At 38.0% G+C, this 14,686-nt stretch overlaps 1 protein-coding gene across 1 annotated transcript in view; it reads left to right on the top strand.

Moving 5' to 3' along the window:
- The first annotated feature begins 4,708 nt into the window (after positions 1-4,708).
- Positions 4,709-14,686, top strand: part of Gphn (gephyrin) — an 837,950-nt gene continuing 827,972 nt past the window's right edge. Inside the window, exon 1 of the mRNA XM_023701464.1 lies at positions 4,709-4,871. Coding sequence (XP_023557232.1) covers positions 4,808-4,871 — 64 coding nt within the window. The 5' untranslated portion in view covers positions 4,709-4,807. The remainder of the gene's footprint in view (positions 4,872-14,686) is intronic.

Below are 14,686 nucleotides of genomic sequence, written 5' to 3'. Positions count from 1 at the left end.
CTACAGCCAGTATAAAAATAAGCATGAAAGTTCTTCAAAAATGAAACTAGAACTACCATATGATCCAGGGGTTCAACTGCTTGGTATATACTGGAAAGAATCAAAGTACACATACTACAAATATCTGTGTAGCACTATTCATCATAGCCTATAGAGTCAGTCTAGGTGTCAATTATATGATTAATGGATAAATAAAACAGTACATATATATATATATATAATTTTTAAAAATCATTTATTTATTTGGTACAAGATCTTACTAGGCAGCTCAGATGACAGCGTATTATTAAGCTATAAAGAAAGAAATCATGTCATTTGCAGGAAAATGGACAGAACCAGAAATCATGTTAAACAAAATAAACCAGATTCAGAAAGACAATAATTAATTTTTTCTTTCATATTGAAATCTAGGGAGAAGACATGACAGTAGAGAGAGTATCAGAGAAAAGAAAGGGAATTAGGGAGAATGAGTAGAAAGAGAAAGGGTTGGGCACTGGAAGAACAACCTGCTCAAAGTATGTTATATGCATGTATGAAAATGTTGCAATGAAACCCATTATTTTGTATAATATGCACTAATAAAAAAGGAAAAACCAAACATGCCCTTGAACAACCAATGGGTCAAAAACAAATTAAAAAACAAATTTCAAAAAATTTTGAGACAAAAACGGAAATACAACATACCTAAGCATACAAGATACAGTAGTACTTCTCAGGGAAATTCACAGACATAATTGCCTATATTAGAAGTGAATGAATATAGCAAACAATGTTAAACTTAAGAAGTAGAAAAACAAGAACATAACTCAAAATTAGTAAAAGTAATAAAGAGCATAAATAAATGAAATAGGCAATGAAAATACACAAAAGATTAATGAAACCAAAACTGTACACTTCCAGAGTGTACAGTGGTATGGTGCTCAATCACAGCAGTGATGATGTGGAGGGGAATGCTAGGAAGCACAAAGCAATACCATGGAAACAAGTGAAAATAACTGAGAGGCTGGATGGAGTGAAAAGATGGTAGACACCACTTATTCTTATAACATGAATCATTCACCCATTGGCACAATTCTAAAGAGCAATGAAAAGATCATGGATGATGCAAAGATTTTTTATGCTTTATATTGTACATTTTTGTCAAAGGTGTGTAAGACTCACTTTGCCAGACTTACAAAGGACTCCAACTTACAAAATCTCTCCTAGAACACAACTCTTTCATAAGTCAGCGACTTACTGTATATTCAAAAGCTGTTTGGACCATTTAATACACTCAATTTTAGTTGTAGACATTAGCCAAACAGGAGAGAGGAAATAGTAGAATAAGTCTTAGAGAAAGTATAGTCTACTCCTTAATTTTTACTGGCATAAAGAAATATTTTCTGACTCCAGAAAAGCCCACTAAGATTTTGTCTTCTCTATATACACTAGAATTCTGATTAACCAAAGGAAACCTGAGAATTGAGGGCTTAGTATAAAACATCACTCCTAGAAAAAACTTAATTTCTACAATAAAACTCTTCCATGTTGTCATATATTTAATGTAAATTCTTTAATTAACCTTAACAAAAATAATCCTTTGACATCTCTAACTCAACTTCTTCACTTCTGGACTGCTCTCTCAGTCCCTTATTTCCTGAAACATTTGTTGTATTTGGAAATGTTACTCTCCTTCCAAACAATTTAACACTTGATTCTGGGATGAACTTTAAAAAAATTTTCCAATGTAATAGTACAAATGTTCATTCTGTAATACTCCTTTATGATTTCAAGACCCTTATGGATGCTTGGAAAATGTTTTTTTATTTGTCCCTACCATAGCTCTTAGCAATCTCAATATAAGGTGGGTCTTTTATTTATTTTTTTTAACTTTAAGACAAGCACATTCCCCTTTTCCCTTAAAACAAGCACTTTACAGTTTCTTTTTGGAGTATTCAGCATCACTAGTTTTTTGTTTTGAAGTCATTGTTCAATAAAATGGAGACAGTCTGATATCGGACAGGCTGCTGACTGACCAGTGGGTAGGTAGCACATACACCACCGAGTAGGGACTATCTGGGTTGTCATACAGAATGACATGCAACTTAAAAGTTTATGAATAGTTTATTTCTGGAATTTTCCAATGCATATTTTTGGACATTCATTGCAGGGGTAAATGAAACCAAGAAGGGAAAAACTGTAGACAATAGAGCTACTCCCTTTAGCAGTGAAAAGAAAAGGTCATATTAAACAATAAGGTCAGAGTTTTTCCTGTGTAAAATTTTGTTAAAGACTGCTAAACTTCAGAGATGAATGCATTTGAGAAAATTACTGGAAGGCCAACATCTGTTGTATTTGTCTATTATTTTCAACCATTTTAATTCAAAACTTGGTAAAACACATTAACAAAGTTTGATGTAAATTAGGCTTAAATTCAAGTTCTTCGAATTAAATGTTAACTTTTCCATTACTACTTTTTAAATTTTTAATTTATTTTTATTTTTATTTTAGGGAAGGGTCTACAGGGTGTTCAGGGCCTCACTACTAGATCGGACTCCTAGTGATCCGCCTGTGTATAGCCTCCCGAGCTGGGATTACAGGCATGTGCTACCACGCCCAGTCTCGATTGCCATCTCAGCAAGCCCTGGGGGCGGGACTGACAGGGCAGGCCTGGGGATGGCACCTCAGGCCCCTACACCTGCTTGCCGGCCCTTTCCATTACTACTTTTACAGATTCAGAAAATCTCGCCCTTAAACTGATTTATGAAATGAGTGTTATTTCCTTTCCCATGAATAACCTTAGAATATTCTAAGTTAAACCGGTGCTTATTTAGTGCACACTTTCACTTACAGGAAATTTAGCCACCACCTTAAAGGATGAAGGAAAAGGCCCAAATCTGTTTAAGTACAGAACTTGCTATTCAGCGGGTTTAGAATCTCTAAAAGTTGAAGATATTTTCTAATTATTTAAAACCTGAGTGGATAGTATCAATGACTAAACAACAACTTACTCTTCATCTTTACAGATAAATGAAATTATTCTTTAGGCTATACTTTCCCAATTATGTCCCTCACTTGAAAGCAGTTAAATCTCTGCTGGTCACCAGGATCTATGGAGATAATTATAGCAAACTGAGAATCTGGTTTAATTTTTTTTTTTTATGAGCAGAATATATTTATTGAGAAAAAGAAAGCTCCTGTGCTGAGAGAGGGGGGGGGGCAGGCGGGCGGTTCCCTTTTTAAATTTTTAATCCACTGTCAAATATATCAGCAATACCTGTCCTAAAAAAGAAAAATCACTAATTTACCTTATCCCATTTCAACTCCATTTAAATACACAACCATGCGATTCTTCAGTGAATCGGCTGAGTAATTTTACTCAGTAATTTTACTCAAACAATACAAAACTCGTAACTATCAAAGTTTTAGTTGAAGCAAAATGATGAAATCTTAACTGTGTGCAAATGCTGATGTCTATTTTTTGATACTGTACTTTGCTTTTTTATTTTTATGCCCCCAGATTTTAACCATGACTGAGAACATATAAATATATCTATGTACAGATATATAGATATATTTCACAAGTAGAAAAGACAGGAAAAAGATAACTAAGAAACCTACATGAAATAGCCACAGGTGATTAATAAGATGAAAGGCACATGGAAATAAATAGCAGAGACAGATACTTTCCCGGTAATCTCTGATGCCAGAAACATCTGAAATAAAACTTGAAAGCTGTTGTTCCAACGGTTTTTTTCAGGGGAGACGCGTGTCCTTCTTATTCTGAGTAGATGGATGTGTTTCATCTACACGCAGCAGTCACGGAGAAGCCGCTTAAGGCCCCAAACCGTGCGGAGCCAGCGGAGAGAAGCCGGCTTTGTCCCCTTCCGACGCCCTGCTCTGGACCCTCGGCTTTCCTCGCGGGCTCGTCGGGTAGACGCGGTCTTAAAGCGAGAAATCCTCCCCGGGGCGCGCCGACCGAGGAAGCTGCGGGAGGCGGGACGGAGGGCGGTATCCTCTTCGCCTACGGCGGGTGGTCACTGCAAACTCCGTTCCGCCATCCACGCTGCTTTCTAAGCCGCCTCGAGGTTCCCCGCGCCTTCCCTGGGGTTCCTGGCGGCTCCCAGAGCCCACACCTTGAGTCGGCCTCGCTCCCCCCGAGGTTGCTCTTCGGAGTGGCTCCGCCGCGGGGAAGAACGGCCGAAGTACAGTCTCGGCGGGGGATTGCTTCTGTCTGGGGCCTGGCCGCGCCGGCTTTCGTGCCTCGCGCGCACCCGCGCCGCGCTCCCTCAGCCAATCCCGCGCTACCCGCGCGCCCAGGGCCGGCCCCCGGGCCTCCTCGGGTGGCTCGGCGCCTTCCAGCTCCCAGCACGCGGAGCCGGGGCTCACTCCTCCCCTCACTCTTTGAGTCACAGGCCTCGCGGTGTAGCTCCGCCCCTGTCCCTGTCCCGCGCCCGCCTCCACAATCTCCCCGCGTGTGATCTGTTTTCCCTCAGTCTCGCCGTCGAGCCGGGCGTCTTGGGTCTCGCGCTCTGCAGAAGCCACTCGGCGCCTCTAACCTTACTTCGCCGCCTCCGCGCTTTCCTCGGGCGGCCACCGAGCGCCCCAGCCAGCGCTCAGCTCTTCGCAGCCGACTTGGAACCGCAAGCCCGGCTCCGCCCCCTCCGCGGCCTCGCGCGCTCCCGTCGCCCCCCTCCCCGCAGCCCGGGAGCGCTCCCCCCCACCCCCAGTCCCCTCGCGCTTCCCGAGCCGAGCGCGCTCCCGGCCCGCGCGCTCCGGGCTCCGGCTTCTCCCGGCTCCTGTCAGTGCGGTGACTGCGCTGGGAAACATGGCGACCGAGGGAATGATCCTCACTAACCACGACCATCAGATCCGCGTCGGAGTCCTCACAGGTAACCGGCGGAGGAGGTCCCGGGCCGCCGCGGCCGCTGTCCTCGACTTGCCCGAGGCTTTGCGCCCGGGGTGGCCCCTCTCTGCGGCCTCGGGCACGGGGAAGGCTGAGGAGGGACAGGGGGTGCGTTTTACAACCGCCGAGAGCCGCTGAGGTTGGGGTGTTCCCGCGTGTTCCCCCGGAAGCTGGGGCCGGCCCCGGGAGTGTCAGGCCTCAGCGCCCCCGCAGCCGAAGTCCCTAGCCCCCGGGGACCGAGGGGCAGGTGCGGCGGGCGCTGCGGGGCTCCGCGCTGTCGGTGCGGGCGGCGGGATCCCGGCTCCGCAGTCCGGAACGCGCGGCTCTCGCGGGCCGGTGCTGCCTAGCGCGGGGGGATCCCCGTCCCCACCTCCGCCCCCTCCCCCGCCCGCGGCCCCGGCTCCCCACCTGTGCCGGTGCTCGCCCGGCCCGGGCCGGCTCCGACTTGGGGCTTCGGCAGGCGGAACTCTGCTCCGCTTCGGGCTGCCCTCGCCGCTCGGGGATCCTTCAGCTGCCCGCGGGACACTGCTCGCTCCTCCGGGGACTGGGGACAGCGTCTCTTGCCCGGACCTCAGAAAGTCTGCATTCCTCTTTCCTGAGCAAAAAGGCCCTGTACTCGCCGCTCCTCTTCTTAGTGGGGACAGAGTGCCGCCTGCGGCCCGGGTCCTCCTGCCGTTTTCCTTCCGAGAGGAAGGATTTCCCCACTCTGGCTCCTGCCTCCCCTCCCTGCTGGGAACCCCCACCCCACCCCACCCCCACCCCCACCCCCAGGTGGACAGTCCCTAGGCTGGTGCCCAGCGTACTTTTCTTTGGTCGCGTTTCCCTCCCTCGCGGAAGTCGTGTGTGCTCTGCATGTCTGATCCCGCTGCGTTGTATTTGGGAAAAATCCCTCAGTTTGGCGACAGGCAGTTGCTGCAGGGCATGACTTCCAAGACGAATAGCCAGCCCATTTGTAGGGGTTTCTGCTGTGGCTCTGTAGTTGGCAAGGTTTATGTGCAATGGAGTGGCAAGGCGGGGGTTAAAGAACTATATTTGGAATCTGAGGGCTTAGTTTAGAGTGAAGGAAATCCAAGTCTCTGATGTGATTTCGAAAAAAAGAAGCAATGTGGATGGGAATCCTAGTGTCTCCCCCACATCTTTTTTTTTTTTTTTTTTCTTTCCCTGTCAGATTCTGACAGGTTGAGACGGTGCTCGAGAAGGGACTAAATTGAATGAGACTTGCTTTTATTAGGTAGAAAGAAAATCCCTGAGACCGCGGGAAGATACAGAGTGCAATGCTTAATTTAGGTTTTATGAAGAGATGATTCCCATTGCCTCTTTTACTCAATTTTAAGTAAAGGGATTTCTCTTCCTAGGCGACTTTGCAATCCATGACATTACCGGCAAATTACTGAATTTTGCTAGTAGAAAATCCTTGGTATAGAGAAACTTGTCTAAACCATTTGGGCAAGGTAACTCCTCTCCCAAATCAGAAGACACATTATTCTCTTTTACTGTTGAAACTATTTCCTTATGTGAGGGTTCATTGTACCTCAGAAGTCTTAAAATAGACACTGGTGATTTTCAAAGAATCTGATCATGGGATGTGAAAGTATATACCCTATACCAACTTTCACCTTGCACTGTAAATTCTAGCCATGCTTTGAAGATTAGTAGAGGAATCAAAGTGATGTCTAGTGGAAACCAAGATATGTCACTCTGCACAAAAGTGAAAGTCTGTAGATATTTAAAAGTTAAACTAGACAGTTTTTAAAAGAATGTTTTTAAATATAAGCTTTCTCTTATATTTTTGCTTAAGTATCTTACGTTGATCAAGTGACAAACTAGTTCTTGGATAGTGTGCTTTTTACTATATAGCCTGTAGCTGGTGTAAGTACACTTTAGAAGGTATTACACTGATGAGCAATGAATTGAAACCATATGCATAATTACTGTCTAAAATTTTTCTAAACATGTAACCTATGTATTTGTGGTCTAAATACAAAATAAGTTTCGTATTTGGATGGGTTAGCAGGAAGTGTGATTACCTGGAGAATTCAGTATACTTGTCAGAGTGAAAAAGAAACTGGCATTTTTAAGGTGAGTTGAAAGTCAGTGGTAACCTCATAAATATGTAGCTGAGGATGAGGCTCCACAGAAGAAAAAAAATACCATGTAAAGGCCTTGAAAAGCCCAGGTGAAAGAGGTAGGTGGCATTATGTCAAGAAAGGAAGACAACTTTGACAGAATTAAAGACAGTTTTAAAAAGCTATCTTATAAGTATGAGGTACAATAGTTCAGAGGGAAAAGTCTGGGACTCAGAATAAGGATACAGATGAAGGAATGAAAAAGAAGTTGTACATTTGGAACAAATGGTAACAGAGGGCAATCAAATTTGATTATGAAATGGATATTTGAAGTCAGAAGTAATTCTTTTAAGACTTTCTCGAAAGACAAAGTGTAGTATCCATTATGATAGAGCTTAAAAGCATGGAGAAAAATCAGAAGAAAGCACTATCAGTTTGTGAATAGGATTTTATTGTAAGCAGCATAATTTCTGTGGTCTTGACATTGCATGTGATTTTTTGGGGGGGGAAAAACTACAAAAATGGAGCTAGGCTTTTATAATTTTGTGTGTTATAGAACTTTAAGTGTTATAATTATGTGAAATTATATCATAAATTGTCCAGAGTAAGTTAGAACACAGTAAATTACTATGTTAAATTATTTTTTATTGAGCTTAACTATTATGATTTCATACTTAATAAAATTGAGGCCACACTTAAAATCATGATTTTTACAAATTATAATTTGTGACTTTCTAAAAGGCAGAGAATTTATTTTATAAAGTCTCCTTGCAATTTTCACCATAGTCATTTAAAGGCTTTTAACCTAAATCTGTTTTACAAAAGTGGCAGAAGATAGTTTACCCCCTCCCCATTTTTTAATGTGTTTGATAATATTTTGATGAAATTGTATTGTCCTTTCTAAAATTCTTAGTTAACTGTGATATGTTTTATTACCTGTTGAAAGATATTTGTATTGTGAAACTTTTATCTAGAGTTTTTAATCTTTATTTCAGAGATGAATATGACAAATATAGTACCCCATCTACTGAAATGTCTCATCATATAAACTAAATGGTTAGATTTTTTAAAAAGTGACCGAGAATTTAGTAAAGGCTTTTTTTTTTAGGGGGAGGCCTGTTATGGATCATTTAGTACTTAGAAATCAGTATGATAGTACGTAACAGGAATATTTAGTTATCTAATTTTTGTTAGAAAAATGATAACAGGCATGTACATGAAAATAGTTGTACATGGACACATTTTATGTTAAAGATATTGTCTGTCTTTAAGAACTATATCTTTATTAGTAACTTTTATGTTGGTTTGCCATAATTGAAGGTCAGATGGTCTTTGGTAACTTAGGTTGAGTGTTTAGTATTTCTGTTTTTAATGTTCTTTAATGATACTACTATTTATAATGGAGATTAGAGATAATGATTATTGTGAAACAAGTATCTTGCTTCAAAATTAGAGACAAGATATAGCATAGATGTAGAATTTTTAAAAGAGCTTCAGTAGTAATTATACTGATTGTTTTAAGAAGTATTAGGCTGACTATATTATGATTATGTTTCTTTTCACCTACTTTTCTTTTTGAAAGAAGCTGTTTCAAGGCAATATATTAGCTCAGTCTCAGGCTCCACAGAAATATTACAAGGAAAATAATGAATACATATATAGGATATAGAATTATATTGTTTCTGGGATATTTAATATATTATCTAGCCATGGCTAATGTTTGGTACTCAGGTACTTAGGTAAAGGTGATAATACATTACCTAAATTTTCATTAAGCATGACATGGATGAGAAAGAGATGCAAATTTTTAGGAAAAGGCATGACAACAATATGTAATATGACAACCATTGTTAATTTTCTGTTGTTTTGAAACTTTGTACAATTTTTATTTTATGTTGCTTTGTGGTTGTTTTCGTTCTTGTTATTTGTTTTGGTTTTTTCCTCTTTAAAATAAAATTTAAAAATCATACTTTTGTACTAGTAATATTTTGTTTTCACTGTAGATTTCAGATCAAAAAGATACTGGAATACATATAAGACTGATAGTAGAAGTTAGATAAAAGGGTAGTTGTAAACTAGAACAAAAGTATTATAGTTATGTTTACAAGCTATTTCAGTCATTTATAAACAGTTATTCAAAGTATTCAGAAACAAGTTCTAAGCCAAAGAGATGTTATTCCTATAACTCTGGAATTGTTCAAGCATTTATTTTACTTCATTCCTTAAACATAGTATTATACACTATGTGCCAATGTTTTTATTTCTTTGTTAAACTCAAACCTATGGCCTTCTTCTTCATGCTAGGCAAGTACTCTACCACTAAACTACATCCCCAGTTTCAGTATTTTTTTTTTTTTTGAAAAGCATATTTATAGATAAGGGTACAGAAATACATCTTTGGGGAATAAATATTGTCATTATGTAGGTAAATCACTGTTGTAAACAAAACCTAAATCCTACCAAAGTGAACTGTATGTTTTGGCCAAATGTACCTTTTTTGTGACCTGAGTTTTTAATATTGATCTATATTACTGTTTCATTGATTAAATTAAATCATTTGGCTAAGATCATGTGTAAATGACTGTTACAAGAAGCCTATTTCTCAAACGAGATTGTTCGTCAGTGAATTTTTGATTGGAAGCAGTGCATTAGAGAATCAAATATATAATCGAAATAGGAAAATGTTACATTAATTCGTGATCAGTTTTCTTTTTGGTACAGGGACATGAACCGATGGTCTTTGTTTTGAAGTATATCCCAGCCATTTTAAAAGTTTTTATTTATTATTATCACTTTTTAAAATCTTGCTGAGGAGATGGCTCAGTGGAATAAGTGCTTCCTTGACAAGTGCAAGGGCCTGAGTTCAGTCCCCAGTTCCGCCAAAAAAAACCCCAAAGAAACAAACAAAAAATCCCAAAACAAAATAAAATAAAATCTTGAGATAGGGTCTTGCTGAGCTTCCCAGGCTGGATTTAAACTTGTGATTGAGTGTTTTGCCACAGTTTCCTGAAGTGTGTGTGTCACTGCTTTACTTTCTGTTCAGTGTGCATAATACTATCATGACTGCCCAGAGACTTTACAAATAATGAGTTGCTACATAGTGATAGTTTTAACTATTCAAAAGTATGACTGTCCAATTTCAAACTGAATTTGTAATGGAGAATCAGCTCTATGCTATTGGGGGGGGGGAAGTGATGAATAAGATCTGTTTTTTCTCTTGCTGATGATAGATACACAGATAAGTTGAACAGGGTGCTTCATTCACCATAGTATTGGGGAATTTTTAAAAGCCTGTAAAATAGGAAAAGTTTATAGAATGTTTTGGAATATGAGATGTTAGAGAAATCCTAGAAAAGAAATGGAACCACAGAAGATTTCTTCCTTTGTATCTGGGCAGAAGAGAAAATATTAAGAAAGGAAAAATGATTACTTAACCTGTTTAAAAGTAAATGGAACTATAACCAATGCAAATAGGTTGTACTTTTATTTATTAAAACAAAGTTTTGAGTGACCTCTTTAAAAGCAGATGTCTAATGAAGTATTGTGAAATAGAAATTCTATTCAGGTTGTTTAATGAATTCATCAGTTACTTTATATTTAATCTATTAATTTTAGCTTAGTAGAACTTCTTGAAAGTTTTATAATTAAAGTAGCAACTTTCACAGTACCTTTTCCAGTACAGCATACATTTTGAAAGAGTAGATGTATCCTGCTTTTAAAAAAAAATCTTAATTTGGAAAAAAGTGAATAAATAAAGAAGTAAAATTGTATTTTTAAAAAGTGCTGTAATTTGTGCCTTGCTTCTCATTCTCAAATTCAAATTGGATGATAGTATGGATGTTTTAAGGCTCAGGTTCTAAGCTATGGGAATAAATGTATTACTTTTTGAAGTGGCAATTTTACTTGAGAGTGTGCCATTTAAAACGTTTTGATATTAAGATAAGTACGTTAGGCCCTGACTATGTAATTCACATAAGTTTTTAAATAAAATCAGAAACTTTAAAACAATTTCAAGTGAACCATTATATAAGTCCACACCTTTTTCTTTCTTGTTATTGGCACTTAGTAGGAAAAAAGAAAGAGCACTGGGTCATAGAACATTCGAAGATCTGTATTTTAAATTTAGAGTAGTTAACTTTTATAACCTTGAGCATCTTACTGAATTTCTCCCTTTTTTCATCACTAAAATGAAGAAATCATTCTCTAAGGTCATTGCAGGCTCTCATGGTGATATGTTTCTATCCTTTAGCATACTGAACAGCTGAACAAAGAAATATTAATTTTCTTCTGACTTCATAATTGGAATGATTATGGAGGAGTGGTCAATTATACATAAAATACAAAGGAATAAGAAATAAAAAGAAAGATAAAATTTTTGTGACATTATGTTCTATAATTATAAACCAAAGAAAAAACCATAGATTTTTTTAATTTAGAAATTTTTTGGCCTTAATCTTTTTGTTACTACTAATTTCAGTTGTGTACTTATTTTTGGACTCAGCATAAGCCTTATTATCTCATTAAAATATTTGCTAATCAGTGATTTTTTCTTGTGTGTTTGTGAGGTGACATGGTGTAGTTATAAAAGAAAAAAAAAAAAAAAAAGACTTTGGAGTCAACCAGACTTGGATATCAGATCCTAATTTGTCCTTTATTTTAGGAAGTCATTTAACCACTCTGAGTTTTATTTTCCCTCTTCAAAATCAAGATGACAATACTAATTTCACAAAGTTTTAAGAACTGAGATAATATGTGTGAAAATGCCTACCACATATGACAAATTTAGAGTGGGTACTTAATAATCTTTAGTTCTTTCTCTATTTGTATGTTGCTTTGGAGCAGTTTGCTAGCAGTTTCATGTACTGTGTTTATACTTTTTCTAAGTAGATTTTAAAGTTCTTCTAAGAGGTAATTATGTTCTTTGCTTTTGTGCCCTGTTGTCATAAAACCTAGTGAAGGAGTGACTGCATAGGTGTTTAATTAAAAAATTGTATGGTGAAATTTACATAGTACATTGGAAAGCAGATACCCAACAACATTTAAAAAAGACAAAACATTTATATGATCTGAAGAGAAACTAGAGTATTCCAACAACATTTAGATAAAGCATTTGACTGTTATTCAAAGGGCACTAGTGAGTGGAGTTGAGTACTTGTAAAAACTATATATTCCTGGTTAACAGATGATATTAATAAAGGTGGTTTTGGGCGTCTTTTTTTTGTGGCTGACTCAGCCTACCCTGAGGGTAGGGGCACACTTGCCTAAGTTTGCCTAAGCGGGCACTTTAGACCGTTGAGCTATCTTGCCGATCCTTGGGCATGTTTTATAGTATTAAATTTCATACATTACCTAAGTTGATGTGCATATTTGATGAGACTTATTTTAGAATAATGGAAGTTGATGTCTTAAAAATGAAAATTTGAAATTATAGGTAAAAAATTTTAGACAGTATTGCTATATTGATGGTTAATCCTATTGATTTAAAATAGTACTGATAGGAGTCAATAGTTATAGCATTTAGAAATATTCACCCACATTTTACTTCGGCATCTTTACCTTTAGACATGGGCAATTATACTTATCTTGTTGAATTGATATGAGAAATACATAAAATAATGCATTCAGCATGTAATACCAGCTATGTGCCAGTCCCTGTGTTAAGTGCTAGGGGATGTAAGAGTGAATAAGAGGTTCTATCCATTTATCTTCGTGGGGCTTATATACAGCATGAAAACATTAGGTTTAAAACTGACAAATTTATGCCACGTTTTTGTTGCATTTCAAGAAATGCTGCTGTATTTTATTTTTCATGTAAGTAAATATAAGCTGTTTTCACATTAAGCCCTTTCTGATACAGATTTTTAAACCACTGTACATTTCTTGCTTTCTGAGACAGATAATATTGAACATAATTTTAATTGGGCTTAAATAATTATACATAATATTAATTGGACACTTATGTTTTATTTATGCTGAGTGCTTTGGATATATAAGGTAGTATCTTATTCCTCTTACACTGACTAAGGAGTTAAAAAGTTTAAGTAACTTGCAGGATTACACTAGTAGCAATGCCAGAATAAAACCCCTTACCAATTACATTTATATATTCCATTCTGAATACAACTTATTGTAGTGGGACAGCATAATTCTGTAATGTATTTGTTCTTCAATTATGACTTTGTATACTTGACCTCGTTTAGTTTCTAATCTATCATATCCTTGGGAAGTGCATAAAAAAAACAGTTGCTGGGCTGGGGAGATAGTTCAGTGGCATAAGTGCCTGCCTGGCAAACGTAAGTTCCTGAGTTCAATCCCTGGTACCAACCACCCTCATCCTCACCCCCCAAAAAAACCCACAGTTGCTAAGAATTATATATAATATTACACTCAGACTCAAAAAAAGTACATTCATTTTTTTGTTTGTGGAATCAGAATAAATATTACTATAATAAATGGTTAGTCACTTGTTGCTGAGACAAAATACCCATTGCCAAAATTAAAAGAGAAAAGGTTCATTTGGCTTACAGTTTGTAGGGGTTTCGTTTCATTTCATAGTTGGCTGGCTCTGTGGCAGAATGATATGGCAGAGGGGCATCTCAGAGGGGAAACAGTTCATGGTGGGCAGAAGGCAGTGAACAAGCAAAGTAGGGAAGTAACAGCAAGCAACAGTAGCAGTCATTTTTTTTTAATGTCCCTTATATTCTACCCCAGCTACCCCATTAATCCCAGCATCACACATTCTAGATCCAGCCATCTCACAAAAGCCCGTATATGGCTGTATGAGTCTTGGGGGGAACACCTAGATACCAGCCAAAACCAACATCAAGAAAAAAATACACTTAGATTTTTTTTTTTTTTCCTGGAACTGGAGATTGAACTCAGGCCCTTGCACTTGCCAGGGAAGCACTTATTCCACTGAGCCATCTCCCCGGCCCCAGATAAATTCTTTCTTTCTTTTCTTTTTTTTTTCTTTTCAGAACTGGGAATTGAACTCAGGCCCTTGCGCTTGCCAGGGAAGTGCTTATTTCGCTGAGCCATCTTCCCGGCCCTACACTTAGATTTAGAGTCTTATTTACGTTATGAGTTACTGGATATTTTAGACATAAGAAATTGAATATAGTAATACTATTTTCGGACATCAAAGAGGTAAAACATTACAATAGTGAGAACACTTCCATCCCCTTTAGAGGTAGTACTAACTGCTTTTGACTCTAGTGTATACTTTAAAAATTATACTTTCATAAAATTAATATCTATATGATAGAAGTTGTATTTGAATTAAATTGTAAATGAAGAGCTCTCAAATTCTTAAGTCATGCTTTTAACTAGTTTAAATATCTTACTGAAGTTTATATATCTTGTTAAATAAAAAGTAAGCTCCATCACCTTATTTCTCCAACCTTTTCAAATTACCATTTTGAAATTTTTTATATGTCATATTTAAATGTGGAATTGTACAATACATCAGTTTGCAAGTTGATCATCCAATAGCTATAAATAACAAGTACACATATTATATTTTATTTGGCTCATGTTGTGTTTCTAGAAAAACTGTCAGTGTCTAACATTTGAAAGAAATATATATTTTACATAAAACTCATTTTTAGTTTAAGATTCAGCAACACTGCAACCTCTTTCTCATACAACGATTAGAGTGGTTATCCACTTGAGAATAGGGCATGCATTCTCTACTTTCCCATAGCTTCCATTTACTTAGGTTGCCTCTCTGACCCTT

The sequence above is a fragment of the Octodon degus genome, unplaced genomic scaffold (genome assembly GCF_000260255.1).
Source record: "Octodon degus isolate 3935 unplaced genomic scaffold, OctDeg1.0 scaffold00007, whole genome shotgun sequence".
NCBI classification, from domain to species: Eukaryota; Metazoa; Chordata; class Mammalia; order Rodentia; family Octodontidae; genus Octodon; species Octodon degus.
This window is presented reverse-complemented; position numbering and strand designations above follow the sequence as displayed.